Below are 21,290 nucleotides of genomic sequence, written 5' to 3'. Positions count from 1 at the left end.
CCACCTCCTGCAGCTTGCAGTCCCGCAGGCTCAGCGTGGCCAGGACGCCGCTGCCGCGTACGTCGGGGATATCCTGCCACAGCGAGAAGGTGGAGCCTCGCGCCGAGCGTTGCGCCCGGAAGGAACTGCTGGGGGAGAGGTTGGCGCGCGGCGGCCCCGGCCCCTCCTCTGCGCCCTCGGCCTCGTCCCCGGGTCCCTCCTCCTCGCGCTGCTGCCGCCGCAGTTCGCGGGCGCTGGCCACGTCGCTGTATTCCTGATAGAGGACGGCTGGGGAAAGACGGGCGAGCAAGACCGTGGGTTCCCTCAAGAGCCCGCGTCACTTAACCTTTGCTGTGGTTCGGATATCTGGACATAGTGAATTCATTCATTCATTCATTCATTCATTCATTCGATAAACAAATTGAGCAACTACTGCGTGCTAGATACCGATAGTTCCATTCTCCGTTTCTCACTCGATGCCTACCTCTCAACTCTCTAACCCCCCTTTTCCGCATTTCCACACCGCAGCCCCTTCCTCCGTTACCTCCTCCCAGGGATCCCCTCCCACGTACAGTTAAGGAGGAATCGAGACTGGCGCCGCTCGTTGGTGCTCCTGGACCCCAAAGGCGGCTCTTCCTGCGTGTCTAGCCTAGGAAAGAGAGAGCGTCACGGCCCTTATTCGCCTGCACCCTGTCTCAGACCCAAGCCCAAACGGGAAGTGGTACCTGGGCTCGGACCAATCGCCATGGCCCTCTCGTGAGTCACCAGGGGCTGGCCGCGACACCCGGTCCCTACACCCGGTCCCGACACCCGGTCCCGTCTCTACACTTCGAGACGATGCTTTCCCTGGAGAGGGCAAGAACTGAGGGTGGGGGGTCCAGAGAGTGGGCCTGGGGCCTGGGCCCCGGCCCGGGCACCCTGACGGCCTCAGGCAGCCAGTGAGTGGGCACCCCCCACCCCCACCCAGCATCTAGCTGCCCTCAGGGCCCATGGGAGGAGCTGGTACCTTCCCGGGCTGCTCCGGTGCCTGACCCAGAGATGGGTGCCCGGGCTGCTGAATTCCGCCCCAGGCGCAGAGAAGAGTGCAGCCGGGTCATCAGCTCTGAAGCCGAGAAGCGCCTCCGCTCAGGACCCTCGAGGCTCACTCGGGTGGATCCAGCCAGCTCCAGCGGCCTGGCCTCCTCTGTGCTCTGGGCCTGCTCTTGCACTACCTGGCCAGGCTCTAGGAAGACAGCGTGGGCCTCGGGGCAGCCAGGGACCTCTTCACGCTGGTACACCCGCATCTTGCGCCCTAGGGTTGGGGGGCAAGGTGTGAGAGCGCGAGCTGGGGTCTCCCCCAGCCTGGCCCTGAGCACCTGGGGAGGTTCAGGCGCCATGCCCAAAGGAAGGGCCTGTGTTTCTGCTAGCGTCTGGTCCCCAGAGCCCTGGGGTCCACAAGAGGGGTAAGGACAGCACAGGGCCTGACTGCAGTAGGCAGAGGGACCAGGCAATGATGACTCACTGCATAACCTTGGACAAGTCACTTGCCTTCCCTGAGTCCCGCTAGTTTCCTAATCACTAACCTACCACTTGTCCTGACTTTTGGGGGAACCTTGGGACACAAAGGTTAAGGAACTGCCCAGCCCCTCCCCTATCCCCCCCACTGTGGCACCCACACCTGCCTCCCCAAGGGTCACTCACAGGCAGACTTCTTTTCTGAGCCGTGGCTGGCCCGGCGCTGTGGCTGTGTGTGCTGGGGACTCCAGGGTCCCTCCAGAGCTGGGGACTGGGCACCAGGACAGTGTGGCCAGCTGCCAGCCCTGCTGGGCCGCATCCCTCCGCTGGTTATCTCTGTATCTGAGCTTCCTGGGGATGATGGCCATAGCAACCCTTGGAGAGGGGCAGGGGTCCCCAGGGACCAGCGGCTGCCAGGAGCCCGAAGCTCCTCGGGGGCAACAGGGAAAAGGTCCAGACACACTGGGCTCAGGGGCTTCAGGGCGGGCAGCTCTGCAAAGGACAGACTCTCCTGCTGGCACACTGCTACAGGGCAGCGGGCAGTGCCAGGTGGCCCAGTAAGGTGGGGCTGGAGGGTAGCAGGTGGCCCACAGTCCATTCCTCTTTTGCTCTGCCACCACCTGGCCCTGCAAAAGAGAAGATATCAGATCTAGACAGAGAACAGCAGGGCTGGCCAGTAAGCCACCACCCCTGGAGGTCTGGACAAACCCCTGTGTACACTTATGTGCACACATCTCCACAAACGCACTCACATGTCTGATTATAGAGAAATAGCTGATACTTGCTTGACATTGCCTGAATGATAGACTGAGTACTTTACACATATTATCTCATTTAATCCTCACAACAACCCTGTGAGTTGATGCCCTTATTATCCCCATTTTATAGGTGAGGAAAGTGAGGCACAGAGAGGTTATTTGGTAAATAGTGGAGCCAGGATTCTAACCTGGCCATTCTAGCTTTCAAATCGGTGATTTTAACCACCTTGTACCTTCTCTAACACACACTGACATGTCACCAGACATGCAACTACATACATCATCACACAAATCCATGTCCCAGCATATACATCCACACTACATTTTCTCCCAAGTATAGAATGACATGTGCACTTTCATAGATACATTTCAAACTCAGGCTCACACAGTCACAGACACACACATTTTTACACAACCATATACATTAACAAACAATTCCTCACAAACACACTGACCCATCCGATATTTACACAGGCACCCAAGATTTCTCATCCTCCTGTTCCCTTCACGCGCACACCCCAGGATGCAGACACACAGCAGCCCACAGGTCCTTGCTTTGATATTTCTCCCCCCATCCCCCCCACCCTTGCCCAGAGTTGCGGCCTTCAGCGCTGAGTGGTGCCCACACCCATGCCAAGTTGGCTGGGAGGGTCATGGACTGGCAGGCGGGCCATCACCCAGATCAGGCAGGGGCCCTCCTGAAGTTCAGGGAGGTGCCCCAACCCCCCCCCCCGCCGGTTTGGAGTGAAAGAAGGACTGTTCCCCACTCCAGCTTCCAGCCCCTGGGTAGGCCAGGCTGGATGGGTCCTTTCTGGGCAGGAAGTTATCCCCGGGGAGCCAGCCCTTCGATCGGGGCAGACCTGATGATCTGAGAGTCTCAAGCCCCGGCAGCTCTTGCCCTGTGGCCTTCTGCCAGCCTCCCTCCTGCAGCCCCTCACCTCTCCGGGCCCAGGCCCGCTGCTGATGCTGTTTGGCTGTTCCGGCAGGGGAAGCCCTCTCTCTGCCCAGCTGGCTGGGGGAGATCCCACCCAGACAAAGAGTTTGATTCATCAAACCCTGTGGTGAGGCAAGCAGGGAGGGAGGGAGGGAGCAGGCAGCGGGCTGGGCGGGGGCCTACCCTAGTCTGGCCTCGCTGTGGGCAGGCCGGGCAGCCAGGACCCCCCAGAGGCCCCCTCAGGCCAAAGGGGCAGTGCCCAGCCTGGTAGGACCAGGAAAGCCAGGAGATGAAGACTGAGAGAGACCTAGAGAAACAGAGACCACTTAGCCAGTAACTCAGAAACCAAGACCCCAAGACATTCAAAAACAGAAAAACCACAGATGCTGAGACATTCAGGGACCCAGAGATGGAGACAGAGACACTGACAATTTTAGGCCAACCAGATCCTCAGAGACACAGATGAAGCCCAAAAAACCCAGGGAGACAGATGGACAAACATTTCATGCCCATGGGCTGCCAGTCTAGTGGGAGAGCCAAAAATGAAAACAGTTACAATCCAGGTTGGCAAGAGCCAAGCCAGAGGAACCATCAGAGGAGGGTGCTGGGCTCAACTCAACCTGGGTATTCCAGGAAGACTTCCTGGAGGAGGTAATAGACTACTGCTCCATGGCTGAAATACCTAGTGCAGTTTGAGAGAAAGCCTTGGCCTGAGCAGTGACAGTGTCAGTCACTGTTGGAGACAGGGAGGGAGAAGAGGACCCAGTGAAAGATGGCTGGGTCTATGGCAGGCCCCAGTGTCTCTGCACAGCTTCTCAACTGCTTCCTCCCTCTCCCTTCACCCAGCTGCCTGGGAGGGTGGGAAGAAGGGGACTGGCTGCTCCAAAGGGACTGTCTCTACAGTGGCCACTCTGGCTTGTACCGTCAGCCTCTGTCCCTCTAGCCTGAAGAGTGCCCATCTGAGCAAGTCTCCCTGAGACTGTCTCCTTATCTGACAAACAGGATAGTATTTTTACTATCATCAGTCTTTCTCTAGACAGAATGCAGCTCAGGCCTTCACACAGACGGGGAAGATGAAGGAGCGAGGCCGAGACACACATTACATTGTAGGAGTGTGTGGAAGAGGCCCCTGCCCGCAGACAGGTCTCTTTCTCTGCAGGAATCAGGAGTCCTCAACACAGAAGTCCTGCTTGCTTCTGGGGCCACACATGTGCAGGCATGTACACATGCCCCCTGCCCCCCTGTATGCTGGGAGATTCTAGCACTTGGGTTCTGGAGGCCCCTGGAGGGCAGGGAGGGACCCTCTCTCCCATCGTTCGCAGGGATAAGTCGGCAAAACATTGAGGCTTTGCAGCAGGAGTACCCCCAGTTAAGACCACAGAGGAGAAGGCTAGGTGAATGTGGGGAGGGAACATAGAAGGCTTCCTGGGGAGATGAAGCTGGAGGCAGGTCCCCAGCAGGGAAGTCAGGAGTGTGTCAGCCTCCACCTATGCTCAGGACAAGGGGTAATAAGAATGACCCATCTAGCTGGGATGCCAGCCCTGTGGCCCTCCAGGGGTTTGGCCCACCCAACCTCCATGCTGCGGAGCTAAGAGGGACAAGCTGTGTTCATACCGTGTGTAGCTCATCTCTGTTAGAAAACAAACAAACAAACAAAAACCTCAGAAAGAGAACTGGCCCCAGACAGCAGAGACCTTACCTTCCCAAGGCACAATCACAGGATAGAGACTCTGCTGTCTACTAGGCAAGGGCCATTCTGGAGCCCAAAGAGAATAACCCCCGCCCAAGCTTCTAGGCCCAGTGTTGACACTGACCAGCTGTGTGGCTTTAGGCAAGTCATAGCCCATCCCTTGGCCTCAGTATTCCCATCTGTAAAGTGGCTCCTAAGAGACCACACCACCACCCAATGCCCTCTCTGAGAAACATGTCTCATCATAAATATATCTGCGCCAAGAAGGATGGGCAGGGGCCGAGGAAAGTACCCTTGGTGGGCGCTGCTAATTGCAGAGGGCAATGGGCCCACTTAGCAAGGCTGCCAGAGAGTCCCTGGACACTACCATGGTCAGAAAAAGCATTTCTGGCCTCCTGTACCTAGCTTTTCCCTGCCCCCTCCTAGGTGCCCCTTGCCCTGCTGCCCAGAAGAGTGGGGACCCTGCCAGGGCCTCTCTGCCCTTTAAGGAATAAAGCCAAGTGGGAAGTCATGGCTGGAAAGGGGAGCCAGGCTAAGTGGTTCACAGAGCCCCAGAAGGCCATAGTGGGTCAGGGCCAGGATCAGAGACCAGGCAGGCAGCACAAAGGGCTCACTCAGCGGGGAAAACTGGCGGGAAGAGAATGGGACTGCTGGCACCCAGGTGGGGCCCTACCTCAGCCAGGGAGCTCCGTCCTGCTGCCAGCACAGTCCAGGGCTCCGGGACACCCTGGGGGCTCTGGGGTTGCAGCCAAGTCCTCAGGGGGCGATGTCAGCATGTCAGCATGGCCCCAGAGCCGAGCAAGGCAAGCTCCTGGGTATTGTGTGGGGCAGGGAGGGGGAGGTGAAGGAGGAGGGAACCTTGCAGAGAGAGGCAGGCGGCTGTCTCAACGTGCCTGCTCCCCGCCCCCCTTCCCCAGAACCGGTTTGGCTAGTCTGGGGTACAAGAGGGGGGCTGGAACAATGGGAGTCCTATGCCCAAGTGAAGCTCTAAAGGACCCTACACCCAGGTCCTCAAGATGGGGGGGGCACTGCTTCTGCTCCTAGGAGACAGGTCACCACTCTTCTGGAGCTTCCCAAACATGGGCGTGTTCAGGGGACTTCTTGGAGCTGGGGAGCATCCTGGGAGCTTCACAGAGAGCCTCCCAAGCCTTGGACTCCTTAGGGACCCTGAGAACCCTGATGACCTTCTCTGATCCTATTACTGCATCTATCAAATGGGAACACTCATCCCTATGGTTGGGAGACAGAAATCAATCCTGAAAGTTGGTGATGTGACATCTGGCATCATCCTGGACAGCCTCTCCTCATCTAGTACAGCCACTCCTTGCAAATGGCCTATCCTTTCCCACTGGCTGGAATGACCTGCCCCACCATCTCCAGTGGCCACCTCCACCATGAAGCCTTCCCAGACTATACCAATTGAGCCCTCAATAAACGAAATCAAATAGCCAAGTCAAACCACCTCCAATAAGAAGGGCATGCTGTATGCCCAGCATGCAATCTTCCCAACCCTGTGGAAGGGGAAGCTGCATTTTGCCCTAATATTACCTGCCATCTGTTTGAGTTCCCAGCAATTGCCAGGCACTTAATATTAATATGCAGATGTGTACACATACTAATACTCATGGGGCTAACTTATTGTTCACCTACTAGGTGCCAGGCACTGTCCCGAGCACTTCACATGTATCTACTCATTTAATCTCCACCATGACCCTGTCAGGTGGATACTGTTACTGCTACCACTTAGGTGAGTACAGTTGTCCCTTGGTACCCAGAATCTGTGGGGAATTGGTTCTAGTACCTCCCCATACCAAAATCCATGGCTGCTCAAGTCCCTTATATAAAATGTCGTAGTGTTTGCTAACACCTTTGTACATCCTCCAGTAAAATTTATTTATTTATTTATTTATTATTTATTTATTTTTGAGATGCAGTCTTGCTCTGTCACCCAGACATGGTGGTGCAAGGGGTGGGATCTCAGCTCACCGCAACCTTTGCCTCCCAGGTTCAAGCAAGTCTTCTGCCTCAGCCTCCCCAGTAACTGGGATTACAGGCGCATGCCAGCACACCCTACTACTTTTCTTTTATTTCTAGTCAAGACAGGGTTTCACCATGTTGGCCAGGCTGGTTTTGAACTCCTGACCTTAAATGATCTACCCACCTCAACTTCCCGAAGTGCTGGAATTACAGACGTGAGCCACCGTATCCCGTCTATTTTATGTATTTATTGTCAAAAAATAAAAAAAATAAAATGTACTCAAGTGAGAGGGTCTCACTCTGTCATCCACGCTGGAGTGCAGTGGTGCAATTACAGGACTCACTTGCAGTCTCGTTGACCTCCTGGGCTTGGGTAATTCTCCCACCTAAGCCTCCTGAGTAACTGGGACTGCTGGCATGCACCACCACACCTGACTAATTTTTGTATTTTTTGTAGAGATGGGATCTCATCAGGTTGTCCAGCTTGGTCTCAAACTCTTAGGCTCAGGCGATTCACCAGCCTTGGCCTCCCAAAGTACTGGGATTATAGACATGAGCCACCATGCCTGGCCCTCCAGTACAGTTTAAATCAATTCTAGATTACTTATAACACCTTAATACAGTGTAAATGCTATGTAAATAGTTGTTATCCTGTAATGTTTTTTATTTGCATTATTTTTGTCATTGTTGTTATTTTTTGTTTTTATTTTCAATTTCCATGCATTGTTGGTTGAATTCAAGGATGCAGAACCTGAGGATATGGGGGGCCAACTGTTTAAGAGGCTTGTACAAGTTAAGTCATGAGCATTATCGCTTTGAAATCTCTCATCAGTTCTATGAAGTCCCTATTTTACAGATGACATTGAGGTTCAATAGATTAAATAACTTGTCCAGGGTCACACAGTTAATAAGGGGCGGGACTAGTATTGAAACCCAGGTCTGGCTGGGCACAGTGGCTCACGCCTGTAATCCCAGCACTTTGGGAGGCCGAAGTGGGTGGATCCCCTGAGGTCAGGCGTTCTAGACCAGCCTGGCAACATAGTGAAATCTGTCTCTACTAAAAATACAAAAACAGTCCGGGTGCAGTGGCTCACGCCTGTAATCCCAGCACTTTGGGAGGCCAAGGCCAGCGGATCACAAGGTCAGGAGTTTGAGACCAGCCTGGCCAACATGGTGAAACTCTGTCTGTACTAAAAATACAAAAATTGGCTGAGCGTGGTGGCGCACACTTGTAATCCCAGCTACTTGGAAGGCTGAGGCAGGAGAATCGCTTGAACCCAGGAGGCAGGGAGGCAGAGGCTGCAGTGAGTTGAGGTCACACCACTGCACTCCGGCCTGGGTGACAGAGCAAGACTCCATCTAAAAAAAAAAGAAACCCAGGTCTGTCTGACCACACCACCAACCTGAGTCCTTCACCACTGCCTGGTACTGCCTCACCAGACTTTTAGGAGGGTCTCGTGGTGAAAAGTGTGTGAAAGTCTAATAGGAGGTGTCTCGGCTAACCTAACTAAACTCTTATTGATCTTATTAGTCATACACTACGGGCTTGGAATACACAGCAGAGGTTTCATGGCCCGTGCCCTAGTCCCCCAAAGTATTTTATTTATTTATTTATTTATTTATTTATTTATTTATTTATTTATTTTTGAGACAGAGTTTTGCTCTTGTTGCCCAGGCTGGAGTGCAATGGCGCTATCTCGGCTCACCGTAAACTCCGCCTCCCAGGTTCAAGTGATTCTCCTGCCTCAGCCTCCTGAGTAGCTGTGATTATAGGCATGCGCCACCACCCCTGGCCAGTTTTGTATTTTTAGTGGAGATGGGGTTTCTCCATGTTGGTTTAGCTGGTCTCGAACTCCTGACCTCAGGTGATCCACCCGCCTCGGCCTCCCAAAGTGCTGGGATTACAGGCGTGAGCCACCGTGCCCAGCCCCAAAGTATTTTCCTTAGCTGCCAACCGATGGCCATTAAGTTCAGAATGATTAGGGTTCCCCTGCTCCCCCATGTTCACTTCGACTCCCTAGAGCATTGCCACATAGTGAGTAGACACTGCACCGTGTGAGTGGGGACCAGGTGGCCGTGGAGAGGTGGCAGGCTGGGGCGCAGAGACAGGTTTATTGTCAGCATTGTACAGAGGCCAGGAGGCAAGGGGAACACGGAAGGGTAGCAATGCAGGTCTGGAGGTCTCCAGGGAACTCCAATCCCCTCATCCCAGCTCCTGAGCAGGCCTTGAGACACTGCCCAGATGCTTAACTGGAAGCCAGAGGACCCCAGTAGGAGGAGCATCCTGGGGAACCTAGGGTCCTGGAAGGGCGGCCCTGCCTCACTCGCCCCTGCGTCCTGGACTTCGGGGACAGCGGACGTAGAGCACAGCTTGGTCAGGCTGAGCAGGCTGGAGCTCCAGAGCACAGCCCCCAACCCCAGTTTGCGGCTAAAGTAGAAAAGGGGGCGTAGCAGGGGCGGAGCTTAATGATGGGCGGGAACAGGCGGAAACTACAGGGAGTCCAGCCAATCCCTCCAATGGGCGAGGCCAAATAATGGGGCGTGGCTAGAGAGAGCGGAACTTGAGAAGGCTGAGCTAAGGCTTGAGGGCAGGCCAAGGGGCGTGGTCATTATGGTCATTATAGTGTGGGTGGGGCCGGGGTCAGCCTGCCTTGCTGACTGAAGGCAGTGCCTCCCCGTTGACTGCCACCGCCTGCTTGGCCAGGTAGCCCTCGCGCGTTATCTTGGTAGCCAGGGCTGGCACATCGGGCACGAGCCGGGCGTTGGGGCACTGCAAGAAGAACACTACATGCTGGGGAGAAGGGGGCCAAAAAGAGAGAATGATTGCCTTAGCGATCTTAACTCATAGAGCACTTACCCTGCGCCAAACCCTAATCTGAAGGTTTTTCGGATATTAATTAATTTAATCCTCGCAACAACTCTATGAGCTGGGGATAATTTCTACTCCACAAGTGAAGAAACAGAAGCAGAAAGGGGTTGTCATTTGCCCAAAGACACAGAGCTATGATTCGAACCCTTAACAGTAGGAACCCCGTCAAGGGCAGGGCTTGTAAAAGAGCAAAACTGGTGGGCGAGTGCTTCCTCTCCTTTCTCCTTTCTCTTGCCAAGAAATAATGTTATTATTATTTGTGATATTAATTCATTGAGCACAACATGCCAGACACAGTGCAAATGCTTGACACCGAACCTTCATAACGACCCTATAAAGTAGATCCTATTATATAATATATCCCCATTTCCAGCCGGTCGGCGGCAGAGCCTGAACTTGGAACCAAGTCTGTCCAAGACAGATGGCTGAGCCTACCTCGAAGGCGATAATGAAGCCCAGATGCACGGCAGCACCTTCTAGTAGAAGAGGGCGAGGTTCACCCCCGCGTCGCGAAAGGCCTTGTATCTGGGTTGCGGGGTCTGGAGAGGCTCTCGGATCTCGATTCCGAACCCTGCATTTCCTCCCCTCCTCCTCCCTAGAATCTGGCCCTGCCCGTTCAGCCAGTACCCTAGCCGGCTCCGCGCATCTGTCCGGGGCAGACTCAGCTCACTGCACCCCAGCCAGGCCCCGCCCCTCCCTGCTCAGTACCCGCCCCTCCCAGACAGGCCCCGCCCACCAAGACTCAGCACCCGCCCCTCCCAGGCCGGCCTCCCTCACCAAGGCTCCCCGCCGTGCTTCCTAGACAGGCCCTGCCACTCCCGCCTCAGCTTCCCGCCCACCAAGGCGCAGAGCTCCGCCTCTCCCACCTCTGCGTCACGCCCCTCACAGGAAGGCCACGCCCACCAAAGCTCAGGGCTCTCCTCCCCAGCCTGAAGGGTCTAACACCTGCAGAGTGCGTTTGCTCCGGGACAGGTAGGCAGCGGGCGCGGGTGCCGGCGTGAAATTCACAAAGCCGTGCACCTGAGTGTGGTGTTCTTACTGGTACTGGAAATGCGGCAGGAAGTCCGAGGTGAAGGCGGGACGAAAGCCTGCAGAGCCAGAGGGCCTTCAGGGCCCAACTCCCTAACTCACCCCCACTCGGATCCAGACCTACTCCCGAGGCAGGATGAACCTTTGGCTCGGAATCCTAGCCTCCTGTCCCCTATTTCCCAACCTCTGACCCGGATTTCCTTCTCCAGCCCCGCATTTCCCTATTTCTGAACCTCTTTCCCCAGTCTCTGAGCTCCATCTCCCCCGCCCCCTGCCCCTGTATTCCCTTCATCTGCCTCACTCCCATTCACGGTGACCGCAAGGTGTACCACGACCTCCAGCAGGAGCAGTCAGATCCAGACGTCCTGCTGCGCCCAGCCACTGGTCGCTGGTACTCGCACAGGAACTTGTGGGCGTCCAGTCTGATTTCTACCCAGTTGTTGAGCAGAGCGAACAGGGGTGCCAGCAGGAATGCCACCACAAAGATGGTGATGAACCAAACTGCAGCTCTGGCAGGCAGAGAGTGTCAGGCCCGGGGCCATCTCCCCTGCTGTTCCAGGCCCCCAGGGGCCCCACTCATACCCAGGGCACACGCTGCTGAGCGACTGCTCCTCCATACCTGGGTATTCATCAAACAGGCCCTGGCACTCGATGAGCTCATAGTCCTTCCTCCTCCCAGCGCTGCAGCTGTTGCCCGACCTGGGTGTCCCTCTGCCCTGCCAGCTGCCACTTCTGCCACCAAGCCTTCAGCTTCCTGGGGGCAGGAGGCAGGGAAACCAGATAATGGTCATAACAGGACCTTGTGCTAGGAACTGCCACTTCTATCACCAGCACCCCTTAGAGGCAGGCACCATGATGATTTCTACTTTACTGATGAGGAAACACACCTGGAGAACTTGCCCCAGGCTCCCCAAATTGTGAGTGGTGGAGTCAGTGTTCAAATCCAATCTGTTAGACAGGAGTCCAGTGCTCTCAACTCTGTGCTTCCCACATAGCCTTTCTTGGTCTCTGGAATATCACTGCCCCCTGAAAAAAAAGTAATAGAAAACCCTCCATTTGCAAAGCTCTTTCCTGTTGAATGCCTCATAATCCCCTCAACTCTCTTGGAGAGGTATTATTGTCCCCATTGTATAGATGAGCAAACTGAGGCCCAGAGAGACACAAAGCCATGCAGCTCACAACAAGCAGGGCTAGGACTTGTGTCCATATCTTCTGTCCCAGGAAAGAGGTTTTCTGCTCTGCTCTTATAAAAGCCCTCCAATGGCCTGATTAGGCCCAGCCCTGTCCCCTATTCTCCCCCCACCACTCACAGCACAGCAAACTCTTCCATGTGGCTGAGCAGCTGTTTGCCCACCATGATGATGATGAGCTGTTGGGTGACCTCGATGTGGCAGCCACCAGGGCCGCGCTGTTGTTGGCAGGCACAGAGCACCTTACTCAGGGCTTCGTGGCTGCATAGGGGTTACCCCACCTCCTTGCTGGTGCAGAAAGTTGGCCACCTGCTACTTCTACCCACTTTGGAGGCCCCAGAGGCAGATCCTACCCCTGCCAGACCCGAGGTTGTGAGGACTACCCACTAACCCCCAAGAGCCAGCAACCCAGGGGTACATAATCACGTCCTCACTCCACATGCCGAGCAATGTGCCATACTGACCGGGGTATCCCACAAACCTAAGGGCCTCCCTCTCTGGAGCCAGGCTGCAGCTAAACTCCATGCTGAGGCTGACCCCATTTCCCCACTCTGCTCCTGATCCTCTGGCTGCCCCCTGAATTGAGAGATAACCCTGCTGACAGAGCTGATGGGAGGCCTTGCCTACCCTACTAGGGCCCAGGGGTCTGCTGGGACCGTGGCCTAAACCTACTGCTCAACCTACGATCAGCCAATGCGGCATTTGTGGCCCAGGAAGATGGAGTCATTGTGCTGGGGAGTGGGCTTTTTTGGTGATCATCCTTCAATGACAATGGTAATTACACAATAACAGCACCTCCTGAGAGTCCAGCACTTTATGACTCTTAACCAGATCTCATTAAAGACTGGATGCTCCTAGGGAAAAGGACCAGCTCTGATTCATTTCTGTGTCCCTAGCATCCAACCAAGGGTGCACAGCAGGAAGGCTCCCAAAAGATGGTGATAAAGTCAAACTGCAGCATTAGGAGGTGGCATTGTCAGGCTTGGGGCCACCCAGTGAGGGCTGAAGGACAGACTGAACGCAGGTGTTAGATTTTCACAGTTGTGCAATGATGGGCCTGGAAATTACAGTCGATAAGACTCTAGCCCAGGGAAATCAAGAACCAGCTTTAAGATCAATAGCAAGACCTGGGTAGGGACAAATCTGGAGCCCAAAGGGTGCTGCTGCTTTGCTGGGCTGCTTCCTGGGGAAGCAACAGCCCCAAGGCTGGGGATTGGGGAGTGGTCCTCACCTGCCTTTGAAGAATGCCATGTAGAAGGGAGAAGAATAGAAACTGACAAACTGAAAATGAAAGTGAAGGCATTTTCATGGAGGGTCTGGATTCTATGCATCTCTGGACAAAGGGCAGAGCTGGTCGGAATTCTACTGGGCACAAGGGGGCAGGCATAGCCCATCAGGTCAGCCTCTACGCTCCTGTCCTTAACCTACCAACCCCTGATGTCAGCCATGTGTCCCTGGCCACTCTCGCTTGAGGGTGACTGCAGACACCAGACTCCCAGTTCCCAGATGACACAAAGATAGCCCTGCAACCCATTACCTTCACTTACTCCATCTGGTGAGTCAGCCAGTGTGGTGTAGACCTGGTTTTAAAGGAAGACCAGGCCAGGCATGGTGGCTCACACCTGTAATCCCAGCACTTTGGGAGGCCAAGGTGGGTGGATCACCTGAGGTCAGGAGTTTGAGACCAGCCTGACCCACATGGTGAAATCCCATCTCTACTAAAAATACAAAAATTAGCCAGGCATGGTGGCACGTGCCTGTAATCCCAGCTACTCAGGAGGCTGGGGCAGGAGAATCACTTGAACCTGGGAGAAGGAGGTTGCAGTGAGCCGAGATTGTACCACTGCACTCCAGCCTGGGGGACACAGCGAAACTGTGTCTAAAAAATAATAATAATAATAATCCCAGCACTTTGGAAGGCCAAGGCATGTGGATCATGAGGTCAGGAGATCAAGACCATCCTGGCTAACACAGTGAAACCCTGTCTCCACTAAAAACACACACACACACAAAAATCAGCCGGGCGTGGTGGCAGGTGCCTGTAGTCCCAGCTACTTGGGAGGCTGAGTCAGGAGAATGGAATGAACCCGGGAGGTGGAGCTTGCAGTGAGCCGAGATGGCACCACTGCACTCCAGTGTGGGCAACAGAATGAGACTCTGTCTCCAAAAAAAAAAAAGAAAAAAAAAAAAAGAGGAAGGCCAGTACCTGACTGAGCACAGTGCTGCTGATGTTGGCAATGTTGCCAGCCTAGGCAGAGTGATGGGCCATTACCTGGAGCCACCCATGTGGTGGGATGAAAAAAACCTGTAGATGCCCACATTAGGCCTGGAACCTAGAACAGTGCTCCCACCCTCCATTGCCCCAAAGGACATTCACTTGGGTCATGAGCACAGAGCTGCCAGTGTGGAACATTGCAATGCTGATAATGCCATGGTAAATTATGACAGACAAGCCAGGTGCAGTGGCTCACACCTGTAATCCTAGTACTTTGGGAGGCCAAGGCGGGAGGATCACGAGGTCAGGAGATCGAGACAACCCTGGCTAACACGGTGAAACCCCGTCTCTACTAAAAATACAAAAAATTAGCTGGGCGTGGTGGCAGGTGCCTGTAGTCCCAGCTACTCGGGAGGCTGAGGCAGGACAATGGCGTGAACCCGGGAGGTGGAGCTTGCAGTGAGGCGAGATCGCGCCACTGCACTCCAGCCTGGGTGACAGAGCGAGACTCTGTCTCAAAAACAAACAAACAAACAAACAAATTATGACAGACACAGGGAAAATCATCACAACGCAAAGCTGGGGGCCAGGAGAGAGGACTGTCAGAGCTGGAGAGTGGACTGCCAGGGTTCCAGTGCACCCACCCTGAAGGGGCCAGTCCTTCCAGAGCAAAGGCTCAGTGTCCCCTCACCACAGTGAGAATGGCTGCAGAGCTGGTGAGTAAGCGGGAAAGGCAGCTGTGGGGTGGGAAGTAGAGCTCCTTCAAGTCTGTCACTGGGTTCTGGGTCATCTGCAGGGCCGAGGCAGCAAACTCTAGATGTGGGCACTCCTATCACAGGGGGCAACAGAAATGTGCATCCTAGGGCCAAGAGGCTGGTGGCATGATCCTAGGATAGGGGAAGCCCCCCACCTTTTCATGACTGCAGAGGGAGCTCTGGAAGTACAGGAATGGGTTCTAATTCATTTTTGGTTTTGCAGGGCCTTTTTCCCCAGGGCATGGTTAAAAGCCTGTGGATGGATGGCTACATGGATGGGTGGGTAGACGAAGAAGTAAACAGCAAATGGGTGGACATATGGAGAAGGGCTACATAGACTGATGAGTGAGCAGGCAGTAGGCTGACAAATGGGTGGGTAAACTGGGCAAGCAATCAGTAAATCTCTATAGTTTATTCACAAGAAAGTGGGTAGGTAGGCAGGTGGGTGGAGGGATGGATGGATGGCTACGTGGGTGAGCAGATAAAAGTCTGGTGGGATGGTTGATGGACATGAGGATGGATGGATGGATGAACGGATGGATGGTTAGGTGAGTGAGCAGATGAAAGTCTGGTTGGATGGTTGATGGACATGAGGATAGATGGATAGATGGATGGATGGATGGGTAGATGGATGGATGAATGGAGGACAGATGGATAGCTAGGTGGGTGAGCGATGAAAGTCTGGTTGGATGGTTGAGGATTGGTGAATGGATGAATGGATGGATGAATGGAGGATGGGTGGATGGTTAGGCGGGCAAGCAGATGAAAGTCTAGTTGGATGGCTGATGGACATGAGGATGGACGGATGGATGGATGGATGGATGAATGGATGGATGGATGGATGGATGGTTAGGTGGGTGAGCAGATGAAAGTCTGGTTGGATGATTGATGGACATGAGGATGGACGGATGGATGGTAAATGGATGGTTAGGTGAGTGAACAGATGAAAGTCTGTTTGAATGGTTGATGAACATGGGGAAAAATGGATGAATGGATGAGTGGGATGGGTGGATGAGTGGGATGGGTGGATGGGTGGGTGGATAAATGGATAAATTTATTACTTTAGTCAATAACTATTAACTGTGTACCACTGTGCAATAGATACTGAACATGCCATAGTGAACAAACTGGGGAAGATCCATGCCTAATGAAGTTTACAAACTAGTTTGCAAGACAGAGATAAATGAATAAACACAGATATATATATACATCCTATGAAGGAAAACTTTTTCATGGATGGTCACTCTGAAAAAATGACACTTTAGCTATGACCCAAAAGGTGAAAAGGTGCTAAAGGGACAGTGGAGAGAAGCTTTCTGGGGAGGGAACAGTGGGTGCAAAGGCAGGGCCACTCTTTTTCTTTTCTTTTTTTTGAGACAGTCTCACTCTGTCCCCTGGGCTGGAGTGCAGTGGCATGATCTTGGCACACTGCAACCTCCCTCTCCCAGATTCAAACAATTCTCCTGCCTCAGCCTCCTGAGGAGCTGGGATTACAGGTGTGCACCACCACACCCAGCAAATTTTTGTATTTTTAATAGAGACGAGGTTTCGCTCTGTTGGTCAGGCTGGTCTCGATCTCTTGACCTCGTGATCCACCCGCTTTGGCCTCCCAAAGTGCTGGGATTACAGGCGTGAGCCACTGCGCCTGGCTGGGGCTAATTTTTGTATTTTTAGTAGAGATGGAGTTATGCCAAGTTAGCCAAGCTGGTCTTAAACTCCTAGCCTCAAGTGATCCACTTGCTTCAGCCTCTCAAAGTGCTGGGATTATAGGCATCAACCACCGTGCATGGTCAATTTTAATTTTAATTTAATTTTAAATATTTTTCAGAGACAAGGTCTTGCTGTGTCACCCAGGCTGGAGTGTGGTGGCACAATCATAGCTCACAGCAGCCCCAAACTCCTGGCCCCAAGTGATTCTCCTGCCTCGGCCTACTGAGTAGCTGGGACTACAGGTGCATGCCACTGCACCCAGCTAATTTTTTATTTTGTAGTAAAGGGAAAGTCTCACTGTGTTGCTGAGGCTGATCTTGAATTCCCGGGCTCAAGTGATCCTCCTGCCTCAGCCACCCAAAGTGCTGGGATTACAGGTGTGAGCCACTGTGCCCGGGCCAGGGCCACTCTTGAGAGTCACTTGAGTTGTGTACTGCACTATCCAAAGGGTACCATTGACATTTACTTCATTGTCTCAGTGTTCCATTTCTGCTTTTTCAGTCCCCCAGCACCTGTTTAACCAATACCTTATGTGAAATTATCCCTGTTAAAATACCTTCTCTGGTTTTCTATCTTCCTGTAACCCTGTTGAATGGATAAATTGATGGATGGCTGGACAAATGGGTAGGCAGAAGATAGATTATTCACAGATTCACTCAACAAACATTTATTGAGCATCTCCTATATGCTAGAGACTATTCTGGGCATGGGGGTACAGCAGCCAACATCACACACAAGGTCTCTGCTCTCATGGAGCTCACATGCCAGTGGGAGAAGACAGATAATAAACAAATAAATCATAAAATACAGTGATGAATGCTGCGATTAAATTAAAACCGTGACAGGGAGCCTCTCTGGATTAGTGATCAGGGAAGACCTCCCTAGGAAGGAAACATTTGAGACTTGAATGACAAGGAGTAGGCCATATAAAATCTGAAGGGACTGGGCGTGGTGGCTCATGTCTGTCTGTAATCCCAGCACTATGGGAGGTTAAGCCAGGCAGATCGCCTGAGGTCAGGTGTTCAAGACGAGCCTGGCCAACATGGTGAAACCCCATCTCTACTAAAAATACAAAAATTAGCCAGGTGTGGTGGCACACACCTGTAATCCCAGCTACTCGGGAGGCTGAGGCAGGAGAATAATTTGAACCTGGGAGGTAGAGGCTGCAGTCAACTGAGATTGCACCACTGCACTCCAGCCTAGGCAACAGGGTGAGACTCCATCTCAAAAACAACAACAAAAAGTTGAAGGAAGAGGATTCTGGCAGAGCATAGCCAATATAGCCAATGCCAAGGCTCCTGGGTAGAAATGAACTTGACCTATTTAAGGATCTGGTGGAGCCAGTTGGGGAGAACCAGACACAGGCCAGATGGCACAGGGCCTTGCAGGCCACTGTGAGGGATTTGGATGATTTCCCAGGTACGTCTCAAATGAGACTGTCCTGGAAGGCTTTGAGGAAGGTAACACAGAATGTCGCCGTACTGGCAGCTGAGAATGAATTAAGTGGGGCAAGGAGACCTGTTGGGAGGTCACTGCAGTGGTCCAGGAAAGAGGAAATGGTGACTTGGACTGGAGTGAGGAGAGCTGGGGTGTGGCAGGAGAGGTAGGGAGAAGCGAATTCAGGATCAATGATTAGATGTTTGGATAGACAGGTAGGTAGCTGGATGGGTGGGTGGGCAGGTGGAATGTTTTCTCCTTCTCGGTTCTGGGGAGGGTCTCTTTCCAAGGTCCAGCTTATTATATAAATACTCCCAATGTTTCACCTCACCAAGCCTATAGCATCCTGATGTCAGGGGAGGCTGGAAAGTGACCCAGGAAAAGTGTGAGGAGAAGCCAGATTTGGATCCCGGGATGTTGGACTCCAAAGTCTGAGCTCTTCCCAGTATACTTTCTGGCCTCTGAGAACTCTGGGAAGTGTGGTTGTGGCCTGGAGGGCTGAGCTGGGCATCACCTCGTGGTCCTGGAAGTCGCTGCAGTCCTAGTGGTGGGCCAAGGTGGCACTCCCTGCTTCCAGTGCTCCAGGAAGGCCATGGCCCAGAAGGACATGAAGATACTGAAGAACACAGTTCCTGGGTGGTCAAAGACACAGCTCAGCTGTGAGGAGGGGAGAGAGGGCACAAGGTAGGGCCAGCATCCAGGCCCAGGTTGGGTCCAAAATACCTACCTGTTATTTTTTCCCCTTTCCCTGGCTCCCCTTGGCCATGGGGCAGATCCCGGAAATATTCCACATGGCACAGGTATCACAGAGTGGCACCTCCACTGGCACAGATCTCCTCTCTATGAGCAGAGGGTGCCTATCCTGGGAAGGCCTATCCTCAACCAGGTGGACAACCTGGCCCATCCAGCCCATCCCCCAACCCTTCTGCAGCCACCCACACTGGTGTGTTGGTCCCCACGGTGACAAGGCCGGAGATAAGCCGGAGATAAAGAGCAGGGTGCCCACCACAGTGACAGGCAGCAGACAGGCCATGTAGAAACCTGAAGGGTAAGAGAAAGCTCATGAAGCCCCATCTCTGCACTCAAGCCCCACTCCTAGACCCCACCCCAGCGCCAGACTCACCTAGCCAGGCAAAGTGGATGACCACCTTCTCCCCAAAGTACTCTCATACGTAGTCCAGGGGCTTGTATTTGTGACAGTATCCCCAGCAAGCCCACTATGGGTACAGCAATTGGCGAGAGTTGAGATCTGAACCGGGTACCTGGTACCCAGGCAGTTCAAAGGGATCCTAGGAGGACAAAAGGAGGGAGAGCTGCAGGGAGGTTTGAGAGTGCTCTCCGGATGCCCCAGCCACTGCTGCCATGCTGTCAGGCCTGGGAGAGATCTGAGCTTGGGATATCTCTTCCTCATGCTGTGGGAAGGCTGCAGTGTAGACGCCCTCTGCCAGCAGGTGGGCGATGCCCATCTCTGTATGTTTCTTCTTCCCGGAGATTGTGCGGGCCAGGATTTCTGCCACTTGCCAGGGGAGTCCTGGCGTCAACTGCCCGCTTAAGGTCCCAGCTGGACTCGCCCCAAGCAGCCATCTCACCACTCAGTGCCTCCACATGTAGGAGAAGTAGGAGTCATGGGAATCGCTGCCCAGGAATCTGTGAGAGCAACAGGGGTCAGAAGCCCAGCCCTCCGCCCGATCTGAAACCTAATACCAGTCCAAAGCCTCTCCGTTGCAGACAGGCAGGTGAGACACGCCAGCTGCCATTGCCAGAGAGCCCTTCTGCCCACAGAGCGCAGCCTGGGCTGCGTGTGTTCCAGTCAGGTGAGCATCAGATCGGATTGAACAGGTGGGAATCAAGGATGGTGGGCAGGGCCGGGGCTCCAGTTTGAGGAAAGGACAGAGTCGGAGACCTAAAGCGAGTGACGCGGGAGTTGCCTCTGTGGCACGCCGAGGAGGGGCAAATCAGCCTTGGCTAGGCTAAGGCTTCTACTGGCTCCTGCCCCTCCGTGGACAGACCTCGCCCACTCGAGGCGCCGCCCGGTCTCACTTGCCCGGACCCGAGCTGCGGAAGGCGCACGTGTCCTGCCGCCGGCTGCGCACCTTCTGCTGCAGAGGGTTGCGCAGGCGCAGGCGCCGTTGTGTCTCCCCTCGAGCCCTCAGAGTCGGGGTTGGGCCGGGCCTGGGGTCAAGGACAGGGTTACGGCCCCCGAGGAGACTCCGCCCCGGGCGGACCAGTCCCGCCCTTCCACCTGCGGCGGCGCGCGCAGGCTCAGTTCCTCTGTGTAGCACAGCGGCTCCCAGGCGCGCTCAGCTCGGCGAAGGGTGCGGGGCTACGCGGGGCTGCTTTCCTGGGCTGCTTTCCCAGGAGAGGGAAAGACCCCTAAGCCCCTCCCCTCACGGTCCCGGGAGGTGACAGATCCCCTTTTTTTTTTTTTTTTCTGAGACAAAATCTCGCTCTGTTGCCCAAGCTGGAGTGCAGTGGCGCGATCTCGGCTCACCACAACCTCCGCCTCCCGAATTCAAGCGATTCTCCTGTCCCAGCCTCCCAAGTAGCTGGGATTACAGGCATGCGCCACCACGCCCGGCTAATTTTTGTATTTTTAGCAGAGAAGGTGTTTCACCGTATTGGCCAGGCTGGTCTCGAACTCCGGACCTCAGGTGATCCGTCCGCCTTGGCCTTCCAAAGTGCTGGGATTACAGGCGTGAGCCACCGCGCCCAGCCAGGTCCCATTTTTCGCGTCAGTCCTTTCTGCCTTCAAAAGCGCTTTGACATGCGTTTCCTCGTTTAAATTTCAAATGAGGAAAACGAACACCCTGGTTTTTCAAACGCGGAGACAGACTCCGGATGGGCCGCATCGTATAGTGACTGACCTTGCCCCTTTCTTGGGTGCCTCCAATGTGCCAGGCCCTGGCCTGAGCGTTTTACACCTTTCGTCCGTGTAATCGTCACAGCCCCTGCATAGGGCTGACACTACGGCCAAACCCATTTGACAGATGAGCTGCTGAAGGCGCTTGTGCTGGTCTCAGAGCTGGCCAGGGGCGTCTGCGCTTGGCCTCGGGACCCGCAGTCCGCCGGCTCTGCGCTCACCTCCTCCAGGTTCCGCTGAAAATTCTTGCGCCAGCGCCGCAGCCTGAGTTGCCTCTCTCCCGCCGCCGCGGGAGTCGCAGCTTGTCCTCCCAGGCGAGCACGAAGTCTGTCCCATCGCGGGGTCAGGGGGACAGTTAGGAGCGGTCTGACCCCGCTCCCGCTCTGTCCCCCC

General features: G+C 54.3%; 2 protein-coding genes across 2 annotated transcripts in view; both read right to left on the bottom strand.

Moving 5' to 3' along the window:
- Nucleotides 1-5,698, bottom strand: part of ARHGEF19 (Rho guanine nucleotide exchange factor (GEF) 19) — a 14,653-nt gene extending 8,955 nt beyond the window's left edge. Inside the window, exons 1-6 of the mRNA XM_011939880.1 lie at nt 5,529-5,698; nt 1,660-2,099; nt 986-1,270; nt 705-825; nt 552-628; nt 5-267 (exon numbers count right to left, since the gene is read on the bottom strand). Coding sequence (XP_011795270.1) covers nt 5-267; nt 552-628; nt 705-825; nt 986-1,270; nt 1,660-2,071 — 1,158 coding nt within the window. The 5' untranslated portion in view covers nt 2,072-2,099; nt 5,529-5,698. The remainder of the gene's footprint in view (nt 1-4; nt 268-551; nt 629-704; nt 826-985; nt 1,271-1,659; nt 2,100-5,528) is intronic.
- A 3,775-nt stretch (nt 5,699-9,473) lies between these two features.
- ANO7P1 overlaps nt 9,474-21,290 on the bottom strand; it is a 14,006-nt gene continuing 2,189 nt past the window's right edge. Inside the window, exons 2-14 of the mRNA XM_011939941.1 lie at nt 21,006-21,224; nt 20,078-20,209; nt 19,265-19,326; nt 18,855-19,078; nt 18,602-18,694; nt 14,827-14,964; nt 14,127-14,168; nt 13,152-13,201; nt 12,041-12,181; nt 11,313-11,462; nt 11,042-11,239; nt 10,137-10,347; nt 9,474-9,623 (exon numbers count right to left, since the gene is read on the bottom strand). Coding sequence (XP_011795331.1) covers nt 9,474-9,623; nt 10,137-10,347; nt 11,042-11,239; nt 11,313-11,462; nt 12,041-12,181; nt 13,152-13,201; nt 14,127-14,168; nt 14,827-14,964; nt 18,602-18,694; nt 18,855-19,078; nt 19,265-19,326; nt 20,078-20,209; nt 21,006-21,224 — 1,810 coding nt within the window. The remainder of the gene's footprint in view (nt 9,624-10,136; nt 10,348-11,041; nt 11,240-11,312; nt 11,463-12,040; nt 12,182-13,151; nt 13,202-14,126; nt 14,169-14,826; nt 14,965-18,601; nt 18,695-18,854; nt 19,079-19,264; nt 19,327-20,077; nt 20,210-21,005; nt 21,225-21,290) is intronic.

This window comes from Colobus angolensis, unplaced genomic scaffold (assembly GCF_000951035.1).
Source record: "Colobus angolensis palliatus isolate OR3802 unplaced genomic scaffold, Cang.pa_1.0 Scaffold185, whole genome shotgun sequence".
NCBI lineage: Eukaryota > Metazoa > Chordata > Mammalia > Primates > Cercopithecidae > Colobus > Colobus angolensis.
The sequence above is the reverse complement of the archived record's forward strand: the minus strand, read 5'-3'. Positions and strand labels throughout refer to the sequence as shown.